Here is a 27,585-nt window from a genome sequence, read left to right as displayed (position 1 = left end):
GAGGGAGAAGCAGGCTCCATGCAAGGAGCCCGACATGGGACTCGATCCCGGGTCTCCAGGATCACACCCTGGGCTGCAGGCGGCCCCAAATCACTGTGCCACCGGGGCTGCCCTCCATCATACCCTTCTAAATTTACTTCTGGAATCCATTTCCCCTCATTAATATTCCAGAAATATGACTCTACTGGGTTTGGTGTTTATAACTGCACATACTTATGCTGTATGTTTTTTTTTTATGTATGACCAAATAAGGTACATTTAAAGACTTAATATAAATGATATTTGAACATCTATATAGATGTGTATATATATATATACACATCTATATACACATATACACATCTAGATAGATAGATAGATAGATAGATAGATAGATAGATAGATACTTGCAACCTAGTTTCCTAAGGGTTTTAATCAGGAGATTTTGGATTTTGCCAAAATCTTTCCATATGTTTCTGATTAATTTTAAATTTTTTTTTAGTTTGTTGATAAGATTAAGTCTATTGATTGATTTTCAAATGTAAAAGTAACTTTGCATCCCTGTTATAAATTTCACTTGGTTGGGATGTATTGTCTTTTTTACATATTGCTGCATTCCATTCACTAAATGTTAAGAGTTTTTGTATGTTTATTCATGAGGGGTATTAGTCTATAATTCTCTTTTCTTGTAATTCTGGCCTTGTTTTAGTATTAGGGTGATGTTGATCTTGTAAAATGAATTGGATAGAATTAGTCTTCTCAAAGAGTGTGTAAATTGGTATTATTTCTTCCTCAAATGTTTGGTACAATTAACCAGCAAAAGAGCTATCTGCCCTGTAGCTTTCTTTGAAGGATAGATTTTATTTATTTATTTTTTTTAAATATTTATGTATTTATTCATGAGAGACACAGAGAAAGGCAGAGACATAGGCAGAGGGAGAAGCAGGCTCCCTTCAGGGAGCCCCATATGGGACTCAATCCCAGGACCCCAAGATCACGATGCAAGCCCAAGGCAGACACTGAACCACTGAGCCACCCAGGTGTCTCTGAAGGATAGCTTTTAACTAACAAACTCAATACACATACACACAGAGATATGTATTTATACTATTTGGGCTATGCATGTATTCCTAAGTTTGCTTTGGTTGTATCAAAGAATTTGTCTATCTCATCTAGGTTGTCAAATTCATTGGCCTTAAATGTATTCATATTTCATTAATAAACTTTTAATAGGGTGGGGAGCCCAACATGGGTCTTGAATTTACAACCCTGAGATCAAAACCTGAGCCAAGATCAGGAGCCGGATTCTTACTCAGCTGAGCCCACTAGGCACCCCTAAACTTTTAATATCTTGAATCTTTAGTTGGTTTACTTTTTTTATTGCTCATCTGGTTAAGTTGTGTCTTCTTTCCTTTTTTGAGACCAATCTATCTGGCTAGAAGTATATCAATTTTTTTGATCTTCTCAAAGAACCAGCTGTTAGTTTTATTGTTTCTATATTGATTTCTGTTTATTTTATTTACTTCTATTGGATCTTTATTATTGTCTTTCGTCTTCTTCCTTTGGGTTTAATTTGTTGTTGGAGGAGGTCATCAAGAAGATGTGACCATAGGTTGACCTGTGAGTAGGATCCAGGCAAGCAGAGGCTCCTCACCCCTCCTCTTGTCATTGAAATATACCTTTTGCCCACAGTTTCCAGAGCGGGAGCCATTTTCAAGAGGCAGCCTTTGAAAGAGCAATGTGTTATTGAGACCATTTGAATGGTATATGTAATTGAACCTAGTTAAGGCCTCTCTATAAACTCTTTAAGATTCCAGGCAGGGCAGGCACAGAGATTTACTTGCCTTGCGGCCATCCTCCTATGTAAATTTTCTTGCTTTTTAAACCTGCCACCTATGAATCTGGAGTGGCCCACCTCTTTCTTCCAACTGTCCTTGCCCTCTTTGTAAAGGGGTCAGTTTTCAAAACAACATTAGCTCTTCATTTTCTAGTGTCTGAGGTTATTGACTTGGGACCCTTCTTATTTATTTATTTATTTTTTAAGATTTATTTCTTTATTTCAGAGAGAGAAATCATGAGCAGAGGGAAGGGGCAGGGAGGGCAAGCAGATTGCTCTCTCCGGGTACAGCCCAACACGGGGCTCAGTTCTAGGACTCTGAGATCGTGGCCTGACCTGAAGTCAGACACTTAACAGACTGAGCCACCAGGCACTCCTTTTATTTTTTAATATAGGTGTTTCAGATTATAACTTTCCCTCCAATTCTTGATTTATTACCATCCCACAAATTTTAGTATGTTGTATTTTCATTTTGACATAAAGAATTTCTAATTACTTAAAAAAAATTTTTCTTCCTTGCTTTATTTTTTTTTTCAGTTATTGGTTACTAATTCAATTTTATTATGGTCAGAAAACATAGTTTTATGCTTTGAATATAAAAAAAACTGAACAATATTGAAATATTAAAACTTGTTGTATGACCCAGATATGGTCTATCTTGGCAAATTTTCCATGTGCATATAAAAAAATGTGTATTATGCTGCTGTAGGTGAAGTATTCTATAAATGTCAGTATAAACGGGCAGGGAGTGTTGTTCAGATCTGTATCTTAACTGATTTTCTGTGTACTTGTTCTATCAGTTATTAAAGACAGTTAAAATCTCTGAGTATAATTGTGGAATTGTCAAGTCTCTCTCTCTCTTTTTTTTTTTTTTAAAGATTCTATTTATTTGTTCATGAGAGACACAGAGAGAAAGGCAGAGACACAGGCAGAGGGAGAAGCAGGTTCCATGCAGGGAGCCCGATGTGGGACTTGATCCTGGGACCTGGGATCACGTCCTGCTCTGAGGGTGGTGCTAAACCGCTGAGCCACCAGGGCTGCCCTCTCTTTGTGGTTCTATGTTTTTGCTTCATACATTTTGAATCTCTGTTATGGATATATAAACATTTAGGATTTTTGTCTTCTCGTTGAATTGACCCTTTTATTATTATGAAATACTCTTTATTGCTGTTAACATTCTTTGTTCTGAAATCTAGTTTTTATGATGTTCTTAAAGCATGCCAGCTTTTACTTATAGAATGGCGTCTTTTTTCAGATCTTTCATTTTTAACTTTTTGTTGTTGTTTTGTTTAAAATGCGTTTCTCATGGGCAACATATAATCAGAGCTTGCTTTTTAATGTAAACTGATGATCTCTGTTTTTCAATTATGCTTGTGTTTTTCAGAGGTTGCTTTGGGCTTTAAATTATGTATCTTTAACTTTTCACGTCAGCCATCAGGTGCTTATGCCACTTCACATATACAGTATTCCCTGCCCCCAGCTTTGTACTAATTCACTGCATGTTACAAACCCCACTATGTATTTTATTATTATTTTTTGCTTTAAATCATGTCTTATCTTTTAAGGATATTAAAAACATATTTTATATTTACTATTTTCAGTGATATTTTGAAATAATTGTTATATAGGTGGGTGTGGTTGTCTATCTTAATAACTTGAAACCTACTTAATGATGGGTTTTTTCTTTTTTTGTTTGTTTGTTTTTTGTTGTTGTTGTTGTTGTGTTTTTTGTCTTTCTGGCAGCCAGTGTAGGTACCAAATAAATATTTGTCAGAATTTTTGTAATGTGATCTGTAAAAGGTACCTAAACTCTGAATAAGTAAAATCTCATCCAATTCTTGGGACACGTGGGTGGCTCAGTGGTTGAGCGTCTGCCTTCAGCCCAGGTCGTGATCCTGGAGACCCGGGATCAAGTCCTACATCGGGCTTCCTGCATGGGGCCTGCTTCTCCCTCTGCCTGTGTCTCTACCTCTCTGTGTCTCTCATGAATAAATAAATAAAATTTAAAACAATCTCATCTAATTCTTAATATTTTGTAATTTCTCTAGTTTGAGGACATTACTACTTCTGCTCAGAGTTCTACTGTATTTCTTTTAAGATGTTTGTAGCTTTTCAGTTTTAGAAATTTGGGCTTTTCTTCCCAAACATATGTCTCCTTTGTGCTCCCCAGCTACTGTCTCATAGTTCTGAATTATCTTCCTCAATGTACTTACCCTAACTCAGCAACAGTTGAGAGAATGACTTACTTCCCCCTACTTCTTCATAGGATATGGGACTTCTGTTTTCTTTACGTTCTCCTGACAGAAGACTCGATCTCAATGGCCACTAAAGATGGCTTCCCATCTCCCATTCACCAAGCACATTCCCCACAACTCTGACCCTCTGCTCCCATCCATTTTTCAAAACAAAATCTATTTAGAACATTTCATATGGGAGAATGGGAGACACTATTACTTAGGAACTTACCTTTGTAGCCAGACTGACTGGTTTGGAATTCTGACTTGGCCACTTATCAGTCCTGACTGGGGCAAGTTACTCAAGCTGTAAAATGGGTAAAGTGCTACTCATCTTATGGAGTTGTTAACAGGAAGAAAAAGAGCTAAGTGCCAAGTGCAGAGTACAGTTAGGACTCAATAATATTAGTTCTTACTGATATTATTACACAAATAAACTTATCATATAGTTCCTTACTTTGCTATATTTATCAAGCATGTCCTTTTCCTTTTTTCTAGTAGATAACACTCATTCTCAAACACTTCATATGTATGTGGATAAAGGATAATTTCGCATAAAAAATAGAAGTTTTCAAAAATGTATTACTGAATATATTAAAAATTAGCAGATTGTTTCAACTAGCGAAAGCCCTCTAGCTAAGTTATTTTCAATATTGTACTGGAATGGAGTACAGAATCAGATATCTTGAATTGCATAACCCAAGATAATTCCCTTTTTCTTAGTCTTACTTTCATATATTATGCTAGTTTTTTGGTCCTAAATCTAAAGCTTTTATGCATGTGTGTATTTTTCACATACAACTTCATCATGTAATTGCTAATCTTTATACCAGAAATAAGAATTTTCTTATCAAATATAAAATGTGAATATGACTGTTGCTTTCTCCTATAAGTACTATGAAACTTAATTTGCATGGGTAACATGTAGCTTACATATGGGGTATTACAGATATAACTTGATAAAATTTACATGCAAAGTTTAGAAGCACTTAGAGTCTCAATACTTCATACCTGTATTAAATGTCTACTGAATTACATACTCTACAAAAACATTGCTGTTGTAGTTATACCTAAAATGGCAGCAAGATCAACAAGATACCATTATTTTCTACCCAAAGATGCATCCTCAGTGCAATACCTCCAGCATGGAGAAACTCATTTACTGCTTTACTTATAGGAATAGATGTGGTTTTGCTTCTGCTGCAGGATCACAAAATGCATAGTTTCTCTTGCAGTTATGCATTCAGATTAGTTCAAAGATTGCTTAAGGATAGTCTATCTTGCTTCTTGTGAGACAAGTATCTGTGTGCTTTTCTCAGAGACTTTTTCCCCCGTTTTTGTTTCTGGGTATTAGAAATCTACCTGGTTCATTAATGTGTTGAAAACTTTTCAAGGGAAAGATGGACATATATGTGAAATGTTACACTTAATACTGCCCTTGCTGTCAGAAATCATCATATTTTCTTGCATATTGAGTATTCAGATACGGGCATTTGAGTTGCAACTTGTTGGTTTACAAGTACAAGTCTAGGAGACAAGAACATCAAGACACAAAGGATCGAAACACCTAAAGGGGTTTTTAAAGCTACTCCTTGGCAGATCAAATTCAGCCCACTGACTTGTAAATAAAATTTTACTGGAAAACAGCCAGGAGCCTTCATTTATTTATTATCTGTGGCTGCTTATATTTACAATGGCAGAATTTAGTTGTTGCCACAGAAAGACTATGGCTGGAAAAGTCCAAAGAAATAGTCACAGATAAAGAGCTTCTTAACTTTGTTCTAGAATGTTAAATATGGGGGATCCCTGGGTGGCTCAGTGGTTTGGCGCTTGCCTTTGGCCCACAGCGTGATCCTGAAGTCCTGGAATCAAGTCCCACATTGGGCTCCCTGCATGGAGCCTGCTTCTCTCTCTCCCTGTGTCTCTGCCTCTTTCTCTGTGTCTCTCATGAATAGATAAATAAAATCTTTTAAAAAAAAAGAATGTTAAATATGCATGCATTGTTGATTTTGATATGGATTTGTTAGTGTCCTGCAGTCTATTTGGCCAGGCTTCGCCTTTCTACTTTTCTAAATACCAGACTTTTGTCCCTTCTTCTGGAGGACAATCCTTAATACTTGGGTGTGAACATCAAAGGACTATCACCCTATTGCATATTAGCTCTCCAACTTTTCATGGTGAGGGAGGTTTCTGAGTCACCTGCTGTACTGGTGGTGGTGTCTCTCTTTTCTACTTTGTCTCAATTAATCCTGTCAGGTATCCTTGGTTTCTTATTCTCTATGAAGGAGATAGGAATCTATCTAAAATTATAAGTATTTTCTATAAAGAATCAGATATTTATTTTGATAATTCAGTATTAATTCAATATCTAGTGCCAGAAATGCCTTAACTAGCATTCATTTGAAATTCCCTTAAAAATTTTATTTTGTATTTTTAACTCATAAAACTTCTCTTAATCTCTCATGATAAATGCAACCTCAGAAACATTGATTTTAGAGTCTATAGAGCCAATGTTGTTTGTTACCAAATGGTTTTATTCTGATATTTTTATGTAAAAATTTCCAACAAAGGTCAAAAATGATTATTTGACGGCCCTAAATACATATTCCTCTACTGTGCATCACTTTTAATTTGCTGTCCAATGAAAAACCAAATACAGTTTCCTGGAAAGAAGACCACAGTGTCCTGGGGGCTGTGATAATTGCATAGAAACAGAGTCCTCTTGTCCTTCAAACCAAAGGGATCTCATAGTTCTAGGCTACAGGTCTGCTGGCTGGTTGTCTGATGTTTAAGTCTTAAAAAGGCAGAAGCAATATTCTGTCCCCACCTCACTCTTTTTTAACCTTTAGAGGCATAAAATTGTGTGTTGGCTAAAGAAAAATCAGGTACTTGTGTTTTCCTTTTTATTATTTTATTTGATCAAGTAATTTTTCTCCTTCTTCATTCAGTTTTTTGAGGAGCCACTCTTACAACTCAACATTAAATGGCTGACCCACCGGGATGCCTGGGTGGCTCAGCAGTTGAGCATCTCCCTTTGGCTCAGGGCCTGATCCCGGATTCCCGGGGGTCAAGTCCCACATCGGGCTCCCTGCAGAGAACCTGCTTCTCTTCCCTCTGCATAAATAAAATCTTTAAAAAATAAAAATAAAAAAATAAATGGCTGACCCACCATCATAAGAGCCTGAGTGGTGACAACTGCTCTAAAATATAAGCAGATGTTTTCTACACATGACTATACACTGATAAGGATTTTGGAATTAAGGGCCCATCAGCCATGGCTGAATATATTTCTGCCATAATACTCTCCAAGTCTGCAGTAATTTTTTCATAATATGAATTTCTGTGAATTTCTGTTCTGTTTTCTATCAGTAAGAAATAGGATGATGAACTATCAACTCATACAATAGTGATTACTGTGAACATAATATAAACCAGATGCACAGAGGATTCTTTAACTCAGGATATCAACTAGAATGAAAACACTTCTCCTAGGGTACCTAATGGGTACCCATTATATGTCCTATCTCTTTCCCTTCCTTATTCTTACCTTCTTTCTATCATAATTTGGCATGCCTATACTTGAAAACCTCAATAAATAAAAGTTGATCACTCAAATATGTGATTTGTGCCATATAATCTGAAAATCGTTTCCATGTTTTGAAATCCCTGAATAGTTAACCGTCTTCTTACCTTCTGGATTTTCCAGTATTCTATAGACTCTAACTTGGGCATTTCAGAATATAGAATGCCGTGGAGACATATGGTGATAGTAAAACTTAATATCATTGCAAGATTCTAATAGAGATAAAATGATAAAGTTATGATCCACTAAACCTTCTGTGCAATGAAGGTCAAAGAATAGAGCGTCTCTGCATTGCTCAGAGGCTGACAGTATCTGTGCAGTTTAGTTCTGGCCCAAATTAATTTTACATGAGGAGAGTATAAAAGCTTCAAACTAAATATATATTGTTTCTATAAAAAGTCACTGATCTTTCTTTTCTTTTAGCTCAGTATGTAATCTTGAAACATTATCTGTTAAATAATAAATTAGGGAATCAAAAACCTCTTTTTATTAATCCTATAGAATGCCAGATATAGAACATATCTAAATTACGTATTGAAGAATTAAAATCAAAAGTTCAAAACTTGAATTAATTGGTTAAAAAAAAAGGGGGCATTCATCTTCTTCTTTCTCTTAAAATTTCAGGAAATTAATAGTCAATTCAAGAATCTCGAGACTGTGGTTTGCTACCATATTTTATGAGTGAGAGTCCAGTGTCCCTTTATCCTGTCCCTCTATAAATTGTGAGAATGGATCAGAAACCAAGAATATAACTATTTAGGAATCTGATTTTACCTGAGTGAATCATTTTATCCTGCCATGTCTTTGTATCTGTGAGCAGTGAATTATTCTAGACTGTATATGCAAGTGAAATAAAGGCAGAACTTCAATTGGGAAAGTAATTGTGCAGCTAAAGTTTTCTCAGCAAACCACTGGGTGGAGAAGATGGACTTTGGTGTGAAGGAATGGATAAGATTCAGGTTATTAACTCTTTGTCACCAAAGCTGTAATGATTTAAATGCTGTGCAATTATGAAATCTTCCCCCTGCCCTAGCTTTTCCTGTGTGTGTGGATGCTTATGTGTCAGCAGTCAGTGATGTTTTGGTACTTTCAATGATTAAGTATGATCATTTAGTGTAGGACACTTAAAATTGAAAATGTATATGCATGCATCAGCTTCAAAAATAATCACCCCAAACATTGCTTATCTTTTTAAAATAATATATATATATATAAAGATTATCTTAGAGAAAGAGAGAGTGTGGTGGAGAAGGGTAGAGGAAGAGAAAGTCTTAAGCAGACTCAGTATTCAATGCTCAATGCGGACCCCCAGGCAGGGCTGTATTTCAAGGACCTGAGATCATACCCTGAGCCAAAACCAAGAGTTGAACATTTAGCCAACTGCACCACCCAGGTGTCCGTATGATAATCTAAATTTTTTATTTAAGTATAGTTGACTGGGACACCTAGGTGACTCAGTGGTTGAGCATCTGCCTTTGGCTCAGGTCCTGATCCTGGGGTCCTGGGATCGAGTCCTCCATCAGGTTCCCTGGAGGGAGCCTGCTTTTCCCTCTGCCTGTGTCTCTGCCTCTCTCTCTCTCTCTGTGTCTCTCATGAATAAATTAATTAAATATTTTTTAAAAATAAAAAATAAGTATAGTTGACACACAATGTTTACATAAACATTGCCTATCTTTATTAGTATCATGGATTTTGAGTTCAAGTGACAAGGACAATAAAACAGAGTTTTAAATGACATGTCTCATCTCTACTCCTTGTTTTCTCTAGTTTTTACGAGGGATATACTTATAGAAGTGAAATTATGGAATTGATGAAAGGATGTATATTTATATATTTTTCTAAATAATTTGTTCTAACTGAGAACTTTATGGGTCCTAGTTCCACAGTGCATGCTGCCATCCTCTGATTGAATCTGATTAATATAGCTGTAGACAAGCTGTAATCTAACATTTAGTGAATCAGGTACCTTGGCGTAGAGAAATAATAAGATGCTATTTTGTTTGCTTGTTGGAGATCTCCAAATTTTCCATTTGTGTGTTCTTTTTTTATTACTATCATATTTTCTTAATACGAGAATTCTTCTGCATCGTATACTTGTTTTTTCTTGCTGTTTTATCATTTACCAGTCCTGGTGAGCTACATTCAAGCCCCCATGTCTTTCAGAATTTAAGCTATATTGTTGCATACATAAGACCAATATAATTTATATTACTTCCAATAATAATTAAAGTTATTTATAAGCAAACATAAATGGAGATTTGTCCATTATCTTCCAAATTCAATTAACTTCTAAGAGAACTGTGGAGAAGCAATGTGCAATAGCAGAAGAGAGCATTGCAGGGATCGGATATACCTGTCATGATTGTTGACCTATACACCAACAAATTGAGAATGGCTTGTTTCCTCTGAATCCACAACATGGCTATCAGTTAAGGTGAATGCCAACTAAGGTCAAGAACCACATATTTTATGAGTTGTTGTAGTTAAATGAATAATGAAATTTCATATTGCTTTTAGTTTGGGTTTCCAGATATCTTAGTGAGGTTAGAGCGGTGATTCATTGTCCCAGGACTAGCAGCATCAACATCACCTAGAAACTTGTTAAGAGATTAAATTCTCAGATCCCACCAATGATTTACTGAATCAGAAACTCTGGGTGCGACATCCCTCAGTCTGTGTTTAACAAGTTCTGCATGTGATTTTGATGCATCCTACATGTTAATAACCATTTGTTTGGGTATGATACTGTTTCAGTCCGTACTGTTAAGATCTAAAACAGTGATTGGGGGATCCCTGGGTGGTTCAGTGGTTTAGCGCCTGCCTTTGGCTCAGGGCGCGATCCTGGGGTCCTGGGATCGAGTCCCACGTCAGGCTCCCTGCATGGAGCCTGCTTCTCCTTCCTGTGTCTCTGCCTCTCTCTCTCTCTCTATGTCTATCATAAATAAATAAATAAATCTTTAAAAAAATTAAAATAAAACAGTGATTGGTGCTGTATGGGACATTAGTCTGAACTTGTATGTCCAAATATATCCCAGGAGAGGTTTCTTCTTCAAAAACTTCTGCATCTGAAAAATACAGAACATCATTAGCTATGCCAGTGCAACTTTAAACGATAGTTGACAGCATGTTATTTTAGAGGATAGGGGAGTTTTGAAATAATTACTGAAGTTTAGAGCAATACACTGTTAACAAAATAAGTTGAAGTTACTAGTGGTATTTTGCAAATGGATTTGTCCAATATTTAATATTTAATAAAATATGCAGAGTGTTAATTATTGAGGCTGTAAATACTTTTTAAACCCAATAGGTGATTAATTGACCCAAATTGTAGGTTTTGTTTTTTGACCTTAACCGAACCTTCCGCATCAGCCAATAGGAAATCCATAAAGCATGCAATGCTTTATAATCTATCATGTAGGATTCAGTGACCCAAACTATATAATTTGTCTTGCTAACTTTAGCTCTGTCTATATAAAATCATACTTCTGGATTTTATATGATTGTAAATGAGTGTAATAAAACATAAGATCTAAGCAGATTATGTCAAAATTGATTAAAGGCATTGGCCAAGGAATCTCCTGATTGTTTTCACTGGAAGCACACACACAAATCTGGTGATGGTGTTCACACTTGCTAATGAGTAACTGACAAAGAAAAGAAGTCTCTTTAGAAATCTATGAGTAAGTTAATTAAAGGTCGAATCCAGAGGAAGTCACTGTAGCTGTCAAGATTTATTTTCTTCAGCTTGCAGTTGAGAAACGCTAGGAATAAAGAGCAAATGTATTCAGAAACATGCATAAGAAAATAATTCAGTTTCTCAGATTCTCACACAGTGACCCATCTGCTTAGAACACATTGACTATTAATGATTGATTCCATTTCTTTAGCAGGTGTGTAGTAGGTGCCTGCCGTGCAATGGACACTGTAGTACTTCTAGCATATCAAAATAGATTACAATAGATGACTGCACTGACCATCATCTAGGTAGTAATACTTTTCTGTAATCCAATAACTGCTTTTTAAAGCACTTTACTAAAATTAGAACATATCAAAGGCTGAGGCAAAATGTGCTTCAGAATTACATTTACCACCAACATCATGCTCTTTCCTTCCTAAGACAAAAGGAGCAATGTTCCTTCATTTAAAAAGTAGAATAATAATTTTAAAAATCCATTTTGGCACCCCCAGTTGCCATGGTAACAAAATGACAAGTGGCCTTGATGTGCTTTCACTATGTATCAATAATAAGCTAACCATTTGGGAGCATTCATTCTCCTCAGACATGTCTTTTGAGCAGAAATGCTATATGCTTTTATTAACTCATGAAGGAGGTGTTATTCATACAGTACTTAATTTAGCAATTATCAAATAAGTTGTTTTTTAAGAAATGAAGCAATAGGAGATAGAGCAAAGACTCAGTTTACTAGCATTTCCCCTGTTCCCTCTCTATTTATTTTTCCTTTGGAGGAGTGGTCCAGGAGACAAAGAATGAAATCTATAAACCACATTCTGGATAATAAAATTTATTTTGGACTTCTCTAAACACCACTTAGGAAAGTCCCAACCAAATATAGAAGAGCATTAAAAGAAGATGAGCTTCAACTTTTAGCTCTCTGATGAATCATCTGTACTTGCCCTGTTATTCCACCTGGCTTACACCCGATTCCCAACACTGGGGGATAACTTGTTATTACTGGTGAGTCTTGTTTCACTGTCACCTCTTGATTCATAATCCTTTTGAGTTGGGAAAGTAACTATAATTATTTCAGCATAAAAATAAGGTAAGTAGCTGTTTTAGGAAATTCAACTTAACTATTCTTCTAGTCTAGATATTACCTTTAGCTACAGATTCCCATCATACAACTCTTCATCACATTTCACATTATTTGCCTTATTTTTAGAATCTTACTTCTTTCCAAATGGGTGTTCATAGATCACCAATTGCTTTCTCTTTCTTTAACCAATTGCTTCCTCCTTCTGGGGGCCCACTGATTTAGCAACTAATATCTTTTCCTGGATGCGTAGCTCTGAAATGATGCTTTCTGACTCTTGTTGTTGAAGGTCCTATGCCTGCAGGTAAAATTCAATGGCTCACTAGTCAGGTTTTATGAGCGCTTTCACACTTTTTAGATAATTCAGCAAATGGTAAGAAACTTCTTGCCATAGAGTCCGTGGACTCTCTCTACTGGTTCTAAATGTCTACCTAACAAAAGACAAAACACCCCTGTAAGTAGTGACTGAACAATTATGTCTCACATTTTAGATGTAATCAGGGGAAATGGATTTATATCTCAACTTATGTTTCTTTATACCCAAAGAATAACAGTGACAACCTGAACCTTTAGGCAAAAGAGCTTTTTATGTTTAAGAAGTGTTAGCCTGAATGAAATTAATTTATTTAAAACTTTAATCGTAGTAGATTCCAAAAGTAAGATACCATCAATGATGTCTGTTAGGATTGTATTGTTCTTAGTAGTACTATTAATATTACTAAAGAGGAATGTAATCTTATTACTATAGTGTTCATGTTTTCAGTTTTTTTAATACCCTTTCATATTTATTATTTACCTCATTGCATATGACAACTGATGATCAACTAAACGATGTTTTATTTTTATTAATTTTTAAAAAATTATGTTTAAATTCCAGTTAATTAACATAGTGTAATATTAGCTTCAGGTACACAGTATAGTGATTTGACACTTCCATATATTACCCAGTGCTCATCACAAGTGCACTCTTTAATCTCCATTGCATATTGCACCTATCCTCTCACCTACCTCCCCTCTGGTAACCATTAGTTTGTTCTCTATAGTGAAGAGTCTATTTCTTGGTTTGCCTCTCTTTTTCCTTTTGCCCATTTATTTCTTAAATTCCACATATGAGTGAAATCATATGGTATTTATCTTTGGCTGGCTTATAATATTTAGCACACTACTCTCTAGCTCCATCCATGTTGTTACAAATGGCAAGATTTCATTCTTTCTTATGACCGAGGAATATTCCATTGTATATGTGAGTACCACATCTTTATCCATTCATCAGTCAATGGGTACTTGGGCAGTTTCCATAATTGGTTATTGTAGGTAATGCTGCTATAAACATTGGGATGCATTTATCCTTTTGAATTAGTACTTTTGTATTCTTCGGGTAAATACCTAGTAGCACAATTGCTGGATCATAGAGTAGTTCTACATTTTACTTTCTGAGGAAACTCCATACTATTTTCCAGAGTGCCTCACCAACACTTTGCATGACCACCAACAGTGTAAGACATTTCCCCTTTCTCTGCATTCTAACCAACATCTGTTGGCTCCTGTGTTGTTAATTTCAGCCATTCTGACAGGTGTGATGTGATATCTCATTGTAATTTTTATTCATATTTTCCTGATGATGAATGATGTTGAACATCTTTTCTTATGTCTATTGGCCATTTGTATGTCAGGGTGCTTGGCTGGCTCAGCTGGAAGAGCATGTGACTCTTGATCTCAGGGTGATGAGTTTGAGCCTCATGTTGGGTGTAGAGATTACTTAAAAACAAATATATAAATAAATGTAAATGATATTTTAATCTAGGACAACATATCTAAATTATTAAAACAAAAATAGAATGCAAATGTTCTGAATTCCAACTTCAAAAACCTTTCTGCTACACCATGCTTCCACTTCCCTCTTTTAAAAATGTGGGATGCATTGTCATAGTTATCAGTCTTCTGAAAATAACCTTGAAAGTTCAAAAATACCTATTTTGAGCACCAATGTATAAGCCAGTTTACTTAAGCTAGACCAAGAAATATTTGAAAAAAGTAAAATTTCTCTTTAGGAATTGAGTGATTCTTTCCAAAATATAACTAGGCTCTTGTTGCCCCTCAGAGATCTTTAGTCAAATTGACATTTACCCCTGGGAAGCCTGCAACCCACAAATATTATTGTAGATCTCCGTTTCACCTCAAATCCTTTATAGTCTTTGTCTCTCTTCTCTTTTGCTCACTTTGTATAAACTAACAGTTAAAAATCTCAGTAATCGACCCACTAAACAATCCACAGATGAAAATTATTAGATTTATGGTCATTTAATAGAACTTAATTCTTTACAGCATACTATATAACTTACTTTTTTAATTATGCTTTTTGTTGTTATTTATTCTCTGTCTCTCTTTGTTAGAATATAAGTTTCACAAAGGAAAGGAACCTATTATTAAAAGATATATCCTCAATATCTTGAATAGTCCATGGTACATAGTAAGTACTCAATTAATATTTGTGGCAAGAATTCATAGGGGAGGGGGGGAACTATCCATGATGTCATCCCTGCCTTTCCAGACAATAATACTTAATATATATATAATCCTTTTGAGTGCTTAACGTGTTCCAGACATTGTCTTAAGTACCTTATATAGATTACCTCATTTGTTCTTCAAATCAACGCTTTAAAAGTGCTGATATTAATCCTGTTTTATAAATAAGAAGACTAGAGTTTCTTTTCTTTTTTTTTTTTTTTTAAGACTAGAGTTTCTAAGGGGAAATACCTAGCTCAAGGTAATATGGATAGCAAATGGCAGAGCTCCAACAAGCCCAGGCAGTTTTATTCCATGGCTCACATTCTTATCTACTACAGCTTATGTTTTAAAGGTAGTTTCTGTTTTGTCTAAACCAAAGAGTAATTCTAATGGTGAAAATTTTAGGCTTCACAGAAAGAAGAAGTGGTCATGACAAGTCCAAAAGGAAGACATTTCTTTTTTTTTAAAGATTATTTATTTGTTTATTCATGAGAGACACGCAGAGAGAGAGAGGCAGAGATACAGGCAGAGGGAGAAGCAGGCTCCGTGCAGAAGCCCGATGTGGGACTCAATCCTGGGATTCCAGGATCACGCCCTGGGCCAAAGGCTCAACCACTGAGCCACCCAGGAGTCCCTAAAAGGAAGACATTTCTTAAGAGGAAAATTCTTAAATTCTATCCTCTTACCTGTTTCATCAAGCAAGTCCATCCAAGAATCTACAACCTGGCTTGCCATTGGAATTGCCTTTTATTGTTAATAGTAGAATCTAAGGGTTTTTTTTCTAACTATTTAAACTCTCAGTATTTTCCTCTCCTTATGTTTTCAACCAAATTTGTTGACTAGAGATCAGATAGGTATGCCTTTTGGAGGGTATGTGATCAACCTCGTGCTTTCCCAGAGCTAATCAAGGAATGTAGTGATGTACTAAGAGACAGATGCACCAGTGACATAGCCAGTCCCTGGTCCAGAGCAGTTTGGGAGCAGAGATAGTGCAGAAGAGAAGGATGACATTGTGAAGATCCAGAGCACAGGATGTGTCAAATATTTGGAGAAGGAATAAAAGAGTGAGGGACAGACACCCTAACTGTATCTCTGAAGGAAAGGTTCAAAGCATGCATGCCTAGAAGGATGGTGGTGCTGACATTAACAGAGGAACAGAGTGGAGAAAACATGTATTTATTATATTTTTCTGAAATGCTGAATCAGATTTGCCAGCCATGAAGATGGAATAAAGACTTTTTCAGACATGCAAAGTCTCAAAAAATATAGCTCCTGTGCAACCTTTGATAGAAAGCTTCTGACAGATGTGCTCCACCAAAATGAGGAAATAGACCACAAAAAGAGACATAGGACTTGGGAGAAAGCAGTACAACATAGAAGAGGCAAAGAGAATCCTCATGATGATGGCAAAAGATGATCCCAGGATGGTAGCTGTGTCGTAGAACAACATAGTCTGGATTGGAGCAGGTTAGAGGCTCTAGGAGTGATTTCATAAATAGGATAAACCTGATGAAATATCAAATATATTTGTATATGTTGCAACTCAATTTATCCAACAAGAAGGGGGTTAATTAATTGAAATATCTATTAATATATGAAAAGTTGAAAATGGAAACATTAAATCTGGAGTAAACAAAAGCTATGCAAGAAAGGAAAATTAGTGCACTACAAGGTTCAGCTGCAAATAGATTTATGTGGTATTATCTTTGTAAATATTAAATAGTAATCTCAACACATATTTGCTCTACTGAGAGAAAGAGAAGAGGTAAGAAGGAAGAAGGGATGTGTGGAAGTGTGGCCAAAAAAGAGCTAAATCTTCATTTGCTTTACTGAGAAATCAGGAAATAATAGCTAAAGTAAATTAAAAAAGAAAAAAAAACAAAAGACATCATAAATAAATTATTAAATGCATACAAGTAAAGTAAAAGAATCACTTAAAAGAGTTGAAAGTCTTTGCCTTTGAATAAAAGTGCATGGGGAGTGGTGATGACAGTCTGCTTTTATTTAAACACTAAACTCTGTAGAATAGTAGAATCTTCAAAATATCTGTATATGTAACTCTAATTTAAAAAAAAAACTGCAGGAAGGCAGGAAAGAAGGGATTCATCTTAGCTAGACGGATGGATGATTCCAGTTAAGGGTCAAGATAATGCAGAAAAGGAAAGTACAAATTAAGAAATTTCAGGGACTTTGGCTTCAGATTAGTCTCTTACTTCACCAAAAAGAGAATGAGCTAATGTCTTCTGCTGAAAGTCAAAGCAGTTGAATATTAGAAAATGGTGGGATTGTGACAGAGGGAAGATGTATAAAAAGATTGTCAAACTACATATATAACCTGCATTTGTAGTTAGTGCATGTTTGTGGTTTTCTGAATAATCTATGATTAGTGAACTTGGGAGCTAAAGAGTTGGGAAATGGTGAAGGTGATTCAAAGGAAGGATAGGATTCTAGGTTGTTTCCAGCTCTTCAGAATTTAGAGAAGGAAATGAAGCCATATTTGGGAAACCACCAGGAAAATTAGAAGAGATCAAGAGACTGGGGGTTATAATTACAAAGAACAAGAGAATGAGAAAACAGGATGTGAGATGGATGTCAGAGATGGGAATTGCAGCATTTGGGACTATACTGTAGAACTTCTTCAAGCCATATTGAAGTAGGCGAATCCCCAGTCGAAATAGTCATCATCAAGCAGGTCTGTAGCAACAGGTGACACTAATGTAGCCATTGGGAGTCTGTATCTTCAAGGCAGGAGCTCAGTCACATTGTCCTTAAGTGCAATGTAGAGATGGAAAATGTACCCAGTGGACCAGGGTACTGATGGTCCTCCCTAAAAGATCACAACAGCAAACATATTCACTCGAGTTTGACACGGCAATCAACTCCAGGCAAGAAGCAGACCTGGAAATTGCCTTCAAGCCTGTGGTCCTGTGCTCACATTGTGCTAGGAATGCACTACAGTGCTGCAAGCAGTTAATCAATCAAAGTGTGTAGTTTCTGAAATATGCAGATAAATTAGGAAGGAAAATTGAATCTTTGTTATGTGATTTTTCTTAATGATTAGAGTGTGTTCTAAATAAACAGAAAAACAAATTGATTGCCAAAAACTATGTTAATGTGCTTTTAATTCACAAGGGTTAAGCATATAAAAGTCAGGATATTGAAAGTTAAGATTCTCATAGAAACATTAATTTGACAACATTATGCATACTAGGTGTGGGAGGTTTATATTTTATAGCATAAAAGCAGTAGGAAATATTGCAAAATGTGGCTCAGTTAAAGAAAATGAAATAACAAATTTAGGAGAAAGTCATTAAATGCGATTATGGAAAAAAAAGTGTCTTGCAACCTCCAAAGAAAGGTTATAAAATTTAATTTTAGGAAATAATGCCTTCAAATCTTTTCAAAAAATGTTTTCAATGGAAATTATTCATTTTTATCAGAAATCAATTTCCCTAGCACATTGTATGTTATGACATGAGTTTATGCCTTTCATTTGCAGTTCAGATTTGATCCTAATAGGCCAAAAGGAGAACTGACTGGCTATTTTCCTGGCCTAGTTGATAAAGATTTCATAGACGGAAAATTAAATTTTAAGGTTTAAAATATTTCTTTAGTATACAGAGAATATGGAGGAAATTTTAAAAATGAAGAAGCCTAATACTTGCTTACATATTTGACCTCTGTATATTTCTGTAAACTATTTGCATATGTGCATTATGGAAATTCCAACCTGATCATACAAAACATTTTATTTAGGTGGCTTGGAAAAAGAAAAGAACGTAAGACATATTCAGGGAAGGAAATGCACCAGAAAACCAACCTATAGCCTTTAACATGTCTCTACTTTGGTTCCTGCCTCATGAACTGGACAGGAGGTCTGAAAGCTTGAGTTCTCCAGGATGGTCGCACTGAGTCACGGGTTGATTTTTCTGTCACCTTGGCCACAGAAGCCCCATTCACTCTATAGGAAACAGGAGTGGTGGACCCATGAAGTAACCCCTAGGAACAGGTCACTTCCCAGTTCAGTCAGAACTAGCGGTGATAATAAAGGAAAGAAGGAAGGCAGGCAGGCAAGCAGGAAGGAAGGACTATTACTAGCGTTATAATACTAAGTTATAATAATCAATTTCAGTTATTTAATTAATTTTAAGTAATAATAAAGATTTTGTGTTTCTTTAAATCAAATACAAGTTATTTTTCGGTGCAAATGACAACCAAAAGTACCCTCACAAAGGAGCAAACCATGAAAATATAAAGATAAATTGACATGCTGCTAACATTTCTATTTTCCTTTGTATTTTATGTCATAGCAAGGCAATCTACAGAACAATGAAAGTTCATTCATAGAAGTGAGATATGTAAATTCCTGAGCTAGCAGACTCCTGGCCCAATTTTCAAAACGCCCCTTCCAGAAAGGCACAATGGTCTGTATTTTTCACTGGAAAAAAAAAAATCTGTGCAACCACATTCCGTGGCAATGAACTCTTTATAAACTTGATGAAGAAAAATGCTTTGTATATTTACTTTAATCTTTACCCCCTGCTATTTTCTGTTTCCAAACAGAAGGACAAATGCAAACTGCCAACTCGCAGGATGTACAAACAAGTGTTATTGAATATTCAGAAGTATGGTGGTATTTCTAAAGTTCAACAACAGATCACTTAGAGGCTTTCTTTTGTTTTTAAATTGTCCTTATTCAGGCACCACAAGGCCACATAAGGAGGGTGAGGTCCCTGGAGTGGACTATATTTTCATCACCGTTGAAGATTTTATGGAATTGGAGAAAAGTGGTGCTCTCCTAGAAAGTGGGACTTATGAAGGTAAGCACAGCTGCACTGCTAAATGTATTCCTTGTTGCATCACGTTTTTCTCCTTTGATTGAGATGCATCAGGACACCAGATTACCAATATGCTACTGTTTTTACTTTGAGAGTTTAGGTCCTGTCAGAAACATATTTGCTAATAAATAGATAGATGATAGATGATAGAAGATAGATGATAGATAGATAGATAGATAGATAGATAGATAGATAGATAGATAGATAGATAGATAGATGATAGATAAATAAAGGTACTTCTGGATTAATTCTACTCTTCAGATGCCAAGAGATATGTATAGATCCACTGAATATCCACTGTAGCATGCTTAGGATGGTGTCCTGAGGCTAAGCTGTGATCTTCCAAATAATTTATCTTCATCTCTGGGGAGCATCTCAAAGAGGACAGGACTTGAGTTCCAGTCCTCTCATTATCTCTGTATGGTTTTCTTCAGTTTCTTCACCTCACTGGCCTTTACTTGCTTCCCATGCAAAATGATGAAGTAGGAAAATATGATCTGGGCATGCTCTTCAAAGGTCTACTACAATAGCAAGTCTCCTTGTGTACCCAAGACAAACAGGAACAGCAAATGACACTAGAAGCTTGAATGTGGGAAGTATGTTTCAGTGGAAAGAACACTGTAACATGAGCCAGAATCTGTCTCAGCTCCAAATCTGGCTTTATTACTTACCCACTGTATAAATACTAAATAACCCAGTTAGTATCCTTGAACCTCAGTAGAATTAGCTGTAAAAGAGGAATGGTAGCATTGAAAAATGCTGATAACTAAGATGTTGATATGATCACATTTATACATATAAGTGTTATCTACATGCATGCAATTTATGTCTAATGAAATTATGTATCTGCGTATGCATAATGAAATTTTAAAATAATGTGACTAAAATAGGTAGAGAACATTATTTTTATTCCTATTTCACAGTTATTATATGTGTGATCTTTATTTATACATATGTTATTAACTTTAAAGATGAATCTAGTTTTACTGTACTATAATTAATAGTGACTTATATTAAAAACAAAACTAATAATATATACATTGCTGCTTAGTTTATAAAATAGCTCAGGTCTACTATCAGCAAATAAGTTGGTTTTGTTAGCAGTTTGACCCTCTTCTTCCTCTTTCATTTACTTGTGGATGCCTAATGGACTATAGTTATTTAAGAACTTAATATTTTTGAGTTCTCAGAAGTATTAAAATCTCTTCTTTTATTTTGCATTCCTCTGGCAATTTAGGCTAAGAAATACGCCATGTTTTATGGCTAAGACAGTTAGTTGGAGGAGGTTTATAGGAGGTTATATAGGAGGTTAGGCAAAAAAGCTTGGGAAAGGAAAATGATTTTACACAAGTGTTGTTTCTTGTTCATATTGTCAAAAATGAGTAATAGTGGAGGATGATTTAAAATATTTTAAATACAGGGGTGCCTGTGTGACTCAGTTGGTTAAGCGACTTACAGTTGATTTAAGCTCAGGTCATGATCTCAGGGTTTTGAAATCAGACCTAACATGGGGCTCCATGCTCAGTGGGGAGTGTACCTGGGATTCTCTTTGCCCTCCTCCTCCCCCCACTCATGAGCTCTCCTGCTCTTTCTAAAATAAATAAATCAATCTAAAAAAAGAAAATATTTTAAATATAAAAGCCGTGTTGGTCATATAAGCTGCCTTACATGATATGATAAATAAATGTCTGTATAAATCATAGAAAATACTTATGTCAAAGAAGTCAGAGTAAATACACAATAAATTTTGTATTATATTTTCTTGTAGTATTTGTGACATTATTTAGTGGCATTCATTAGTTTGCATGTCTGCCAATAATAATGCATTGTATTTAATTACCTTATTTAAATATTATATTTATATAACAAAGAAACAGTGGCTTAATATACAGGAGCATTCCAAGAGTAGTATGACTAACAATATGACCTTTTCCTTTTGTTTTTAAAAATAAAGACTGTGTTAACTGTATAGAAGGTGAAAAAATTAAACCAAATTATCTTGTTAAATCTCCAATATTCTCATGATAAACTAGATGTGAAATTTAATAGCAAAATTTTAAAATAAGGTCTTACTTAAATTTTGGGTTACAGTTAAATTTTGAGGAAACTATCTTGAAACCATACAAATATAGCCAAGTTTTATGAGCCCGGGTGGGTTGTCCTGAATCTTCTTTAGACATCTCTTCAGTGATGAGAGTTTAGTTTGCTAAAATTTGGTGCCAGCTAGTTAATTGCCTCCACGTACATAGAACTAACTAATCACTGACTAATAAGGCTGATTTATATATATATATATGGCTTTGAGGAATCAATACCATTGTTTGCATATACACATGCTATACTTGGATGAATAAGACCTTTTTCAGGTCACACAACCATCTATGCAGACAACTAGGGAGCATTCTCAAATCTTAGGGACTTCGGATTTTTCTACAATTACAGTTGAGGAACTAGTAGAATTGACATTTTAATGAAAATCACTATCATTCCTTCAGGATTGATCATAAGCTCTAGGCTCAGGGTTACCATTAGTGTGTTATTTGTCAAGGAAACCTGAGGAATGCCTTTTCTGCTGTTAATGTTTTCAGAATATATAGAATAAGGGTCATGTGCTATTCACCTAGGCAAAGAAAGACCTGAGAGCTTTTATACTTGTCAAACTTTCATAATATCAATCTCTCATAAGATTTTGGTAAGGTCCCAGTTTTTCTGTGTTATATTCCTCCTTCAGTGTTTGGCCCATTCCCCTTGTCCTTCCTCCTAGCTAGAATATTTGCATACCTTCTCAGTCCTTAACCAGACTAAAAAAATTATCTTTTTTTAAAATATTTTTTTAAATTTATTTATTTATGATAGTCATACAGAGAGAGAGAGGGAGGCAGAGACATAGGCAGAGGGAGAAGCAGGCTCCATGCACCGGGAACCTGACGTGGGATTCGATCCCGGGTCTCCAGGATTGCGCCCTGGGCCAAAGGCAGGCGCCAAACCGCTGCGCCACCCAGAGATCCCAAAAAAATCATCTTGATATTTGTGAGTCCGCTAAAGAAAATAAGAAATTAGGTTACTCTCAGTGTTAAGGTTATAGACCTATTAACTATGTTGGGTCCTTTGGATTGATGCCAACCTACAAACCAGAACATCAAGACTGTTAATGCAATTGGAGGTAGGGAGACAGCCTCTGATTCTTCTTTCTCATGAATACTTAGCAACTTATGCATTTCTTGTCAGGAACTGGGAACCCATTTGTTTGTTTGTTTGTTTGTTTTATTAACAAAGACCAAGGAAGCCCTCTATAAAATGTCTAGTTAAGATGCCCATCATTGAAGAAACCAGTCTTACAGTCTTTCCCCCCACTATTCAGTTTCAGAACAGGAAACATCTACCTGAAAAGCAGTGTTGAGGAAGAATATATTCTTTTAACGTATTTCTCTTATGTATGTGTTTTTGTCTGTCAATAATTCTAATTTTAATTTTTGTGAATAGATGTAGCTAAAATGGAATTTGTCCTTTGACTAGAAGCAAGATGGACTGGCTTGAATTGCAGATCTGCCTCTTAGCAATTTACTCAAATATTTTGCTCAAAAAAAGCAATTCTTTTACTTACCTAAGGCTGCAAGGAAGGCCTAAGTGTGTTTGAGTTACTATCAACAGTTATGCCACATGATCCTAGGCAGAGTTTTAGAAGATTCTTAAAGTCTTTTCTCTGCAGCACCAACTCTTCATTCAGTCTGAGCATCTCATTTCAGTTTGCTATACAGCAGCTGCTGAATGCCCTTGCATGCAAATGGTCCAAAGGACTTGGTTTTGATGGATTATCAGGTGTTGGTAAATAGCCTCTTTTTTATGACTTGGATGATCTCATCTTTACCTTTCATATTGAGTTAAGTTTAAAATTAAGTTAATAGAACAAGCCCAGCGGTAAGCCTGACATAAAATCAAGTAACAAAAAATACCCTGAACCTTTATGTCCCGACTGAAGGTGTAGGCTTCGTGTGAAACTCTGACCCAGAGCTCTTTAGTTAAATTTAGATAATTCCTTTAGGATTAAGATCACATGCAGGTATAAGCCAGACACCAAGAGGTAGAATTAAGAGGGTTGATCTGGTAATCTAAAGGGTAAGCACTCTTAAGTGCCTGAAAGGAAGCAGGGTCTTTGGGAACTGTCCGAAGTGCTGAATTACCCCTGGCTCCAAATCCATGAATCCTGCCTGACCTACTTCTTCCAGTTGTCTGGAATGTTGCATTCATGGTTTCCCTAACTATTCACACCAATTGTCTGCCTCAGCTTTTGTTCTGAATGTCATTATTAACCAACCCCATGTCTCCTGAGTTGTGCCTGGAATCTCATTTCATTTAACTCATCTGCTGTCATGTTCCAGAGCAGTACTTCTGTCAGCGTCAACTACCGTATTTTGCTGTTGTGCTTTTTAAATGGAAACAAAACTATTTTTCTATCAAAGAAGTTACTGATCCTAAACTTCAATGTTCCCTTTAGATAGATGTGTAAGTTCAATTGTAATATTGCCCCAGTTTTTAAAAAGATTAAATCAAGACCAGCAAATTATTTGGGCATTTAACAGAATATAGTACAAACATGGCACTCACTTTCACCTCAATTTTGTGGTTTCTCCTAATCATGGACCTAATGTATATGGACTTGAACCTACTGCAAAAAGCACACCTACTTTCTTAAACAATTTAATTATAATTTAATTTCATACTGTGAAATTCAGTATGTTCATTTCTGTACATAAAAGTATGGTCCTTCCTGCTGTAGCACATAAAATCCTCCAAAAAGAATTATTAAGTACAAGGTGTCGGGGTGGCTTAGTTTTAATCGTCTGCCTTTGGCTCAGGTCATGATTGTGGGGTCTTGGGATCAAGCCCTAGATCAGGTTCCCCACTCAAGGGGGAATCTGCTTCTTTCTCTCCCTCTGACTCTCCCTCCTGCTCCTGCTCTGACAGTCTCTCTCAAATGAGTAAATAAAAAACCTTTTAATAAAGTATTAAGTACAAATAATTTTCTATGAAAATAACCTAAGCAGTTCATGATGAGAGAAGAGATACAATAAATTTTATATAAATCCATTTCATTTTACTAAAATCAGCACAAACTTTTTAAGAAATCATGGTCTTGATGCACTTATTATTGAAATTGTGAATTTGTATTTTCAATCAAGATAGCATTGGGTGATAAAGGGATACTGAAGCCAAAGAAAAATCATTACTGGTACTATAAATAGTGTTGAGAAAAACTGTTCTATCAGTCCAAGTCTCTACTCACTGAAACGTAAATAATATTTTCTGAAGGGCAGATCAGTGCTTAAATTGATGCTAAGATTGTTGTCATTCCAGGAGACCAAACTGAGATAAAATATCATTGTTTTTCCTTTTCCCTTACATTCTATTACAAGAGAAAATTTTTACCATATAAATAATAATCTCTATAACAACTGTAGATTCTTGGAGCTTGCATTTAAAGGGGTCCAGATGTTATTATATATCCAGATTATAACATGTTTTTATTTTAATACTTGTTCCTTTTTCTTTCTTTTGGTAATATTCCTACTGTGGAAGATTCTAAGCCATGTATCTGGGTGTTCAGTTTAGGAACACTAAACATTTACACATAAAGCTCACTAAATGTTTATTTGACCAATAGAGGAAAACACATTAGTGAAGTTTTACACTCCTTTGGGATGTTATTATGCCAGTTTTTTTTTTCTTTTTCCTGTAAGTGATTCAGTCTGTACTCAGAGCTATTGACAGAGAGTGTATGATTTTTGCAGGCTGTTTTGCTCTTGTGTAAGGCACTAAAAGTAGATGTATTATTGTGTGTTAAAACATGACAAAATATCTTTTTGGTTTGGGACCTTTTGTAATCCCAGCCTTTTCCAAAATATATAATATAAATGCCTATTTCTAAGTATTTCTTTCTCCAAAAAAAAGACTAAAAGAAACAAACCAAGCAATTAATTAACTAATTTAATACTACCATATAAATGATAACTTAAAGGCTAAAGTCAAGGAACATGAAATGACTTGCTTGTTATTACTTAAAGTACAACATTAGCCAGTTTACTGTTAGCTCTATAAATTTTTGTGCAGTTGTAGTTAAAAGGAACAGGAACAGCCTTTTTGGAGTATGTCATTCAAATAAAGCCAGTATTCATGGGCATTGGACTTACTTTTTCAGCCTTCTCACAACCCAAAATGATAATAATAATAGGTAAAGAGTAGGTTTGCAAAACTGTGGTAGTCAAGGTTTAATTAATTTCCTTCAAGCTCATATCTTTAATTACAATGATTTTCTAACTCCTGTGTATATCCCCTATAAGTTTTTATCTGAAACAAATTGATACTTCACCCGAAAAAATATAATGCCCCTCATTTAGTGGGAAGAAAAAGAATGCATGACTTTAAAAATTTTATTTGTATTTCTTTCCACTGCTTCAAGAAGCAGAACCTATTTTCCTTTCCTGATTGGATGGATATTTTCAAACCCTCTGAGTTGTCTTACTTTAAATTGACTCATTTTGTAGGAGGCACACAAGAGTTTTGATCAAATTGATCACCATGGTCTCCTAAATTAGAACATATGTTTCTCTGAAATGTTATCATCAACATAGTGATGATCAATGGCTCTTGCCATTAGTGTTAGATTAGACATACAGATCTTTCGAAAGGACATGTTTTACTTGCCTCAGTTATATCCAGGGGTGTCCGAATGTCCCCTTCGTGCAAAAGTTTTTTTTTCAGAGACTACACTTTATTTCATAGACCAATGACTTGAAAATCATAACCTAACATCCTTCTCTACAAAGGTCAGTTTTGTATCTGAATTTCAAATCTAAAAAGTAAGACTTTCTGAGACATTCTTTCCTTATATCTTCTATACTCCTGCTCTGAAGAAGAGTCTGACCATGGATGTTGTTTCTCTCAGGAGAAATAGAAATCACCAAACATAGTCCCCTTATTTTTATTTTACTTAAAATGGTTATTTAAGTAACTATTTTATTTCAAAACATTGTTTTCAATCTCCAGCAAAGTTATAATAGATGTAAATAATTTTATGAATTGTTTTTATAAGCCTCAAATTTAATTCATGCACAAAAACAGTATCTGAAATTTTGAGGCCTCCATTGATCATACTGCAGAGTATATAGATATGCTCAGTGCATTGACTAAAAATTATGAAGTAACAGTTCTAAAAAATACCTTGCTGCCCTTTGTTTAAAGAAAGCAATCATGTTGTAGAGGATTCACACTTTAAGAAAGCTCTTCCTTGTTGAGGCCTTAGAAATTCTGGCCATTACAGAAAATCATTCATAACACTAGATTACAATTTAATATGGTGAAACAATCTGTCCTTCTTTATGTAATAATCAGCTCTCTTAGATCTGCTACAGGTTGTATTCGTTTGTAACAGCCAGATAAAATTAGGTAAAATATCTTGTCTGCATGGGGCTGTTTCCATGAAAGCTGATTCTAAAGACCCTATAAATGTGAATTTTAAAGGACCAGTAAAAACAAATTGGTATTAATTATTAATTATAATAAAATGGAGAGTTTATCTTATATTGTCTTCGGTTTCTTTATATTAGCTATGCTGGCCTCCTCTCAGTTTCTTTATATTAGCTATGCTGATACTCCCTTTCTGTTCTTTGAATAGTACAAACTCGTTCCTGTCCATCTGGGATCTTGAATTCATCATTTTATTTTCCAGGATTACTTGTCTTCCAAATAGCCACATATTCCACATTCTTATTTTAAGACATTCATTTAAAAGTCTTCAGGAAACTCTTACCTGGCAATATTATCAAAAATTGTGCAT

General features: G+C 35.3%; 1 protein-coding gene across 1 annotated transcript in view; it reads left to right on the top strand.

Moving 5' to 3' along the window:
* The window catches only part of MAGI2 (membrane associated guanylate kinase, WW and PDZ domain containing 2), a 1,298,069-nt gene that overhangs the window by 708,023 nt on the left and 562,461 nt on the right, over positions 1-27,585 (top strand). Inside the window, 1 exon segment of the mRNA XM_055301214.1 lies at positions 19,614-19,733. Within this exon segment, the coding sequence (XP_055157189.1) occupies positions 19,614-19,733 (120 nt within the window).

The sequence above is a fragment of the Nyctereutes procyonoides genome, unplaced genomic scaffold (assembly GCF_905146905.1).
Source record: "Nyctereutes procyonoides isolate TBG_1078 unplaced genomic scaffold, NYPRO_anot_genome, whole genome shotgun sequence".
Classification (NCBI taxonomy): Eukaryota; Metazoa; Chordata; class Mammalia; order Carnivora; family Canidae; genus Nyctereutes; species Nyctereutes procyonoides.
This window is presented reverse-complemented; position numbering and strand designations above follow the sequence as displayed.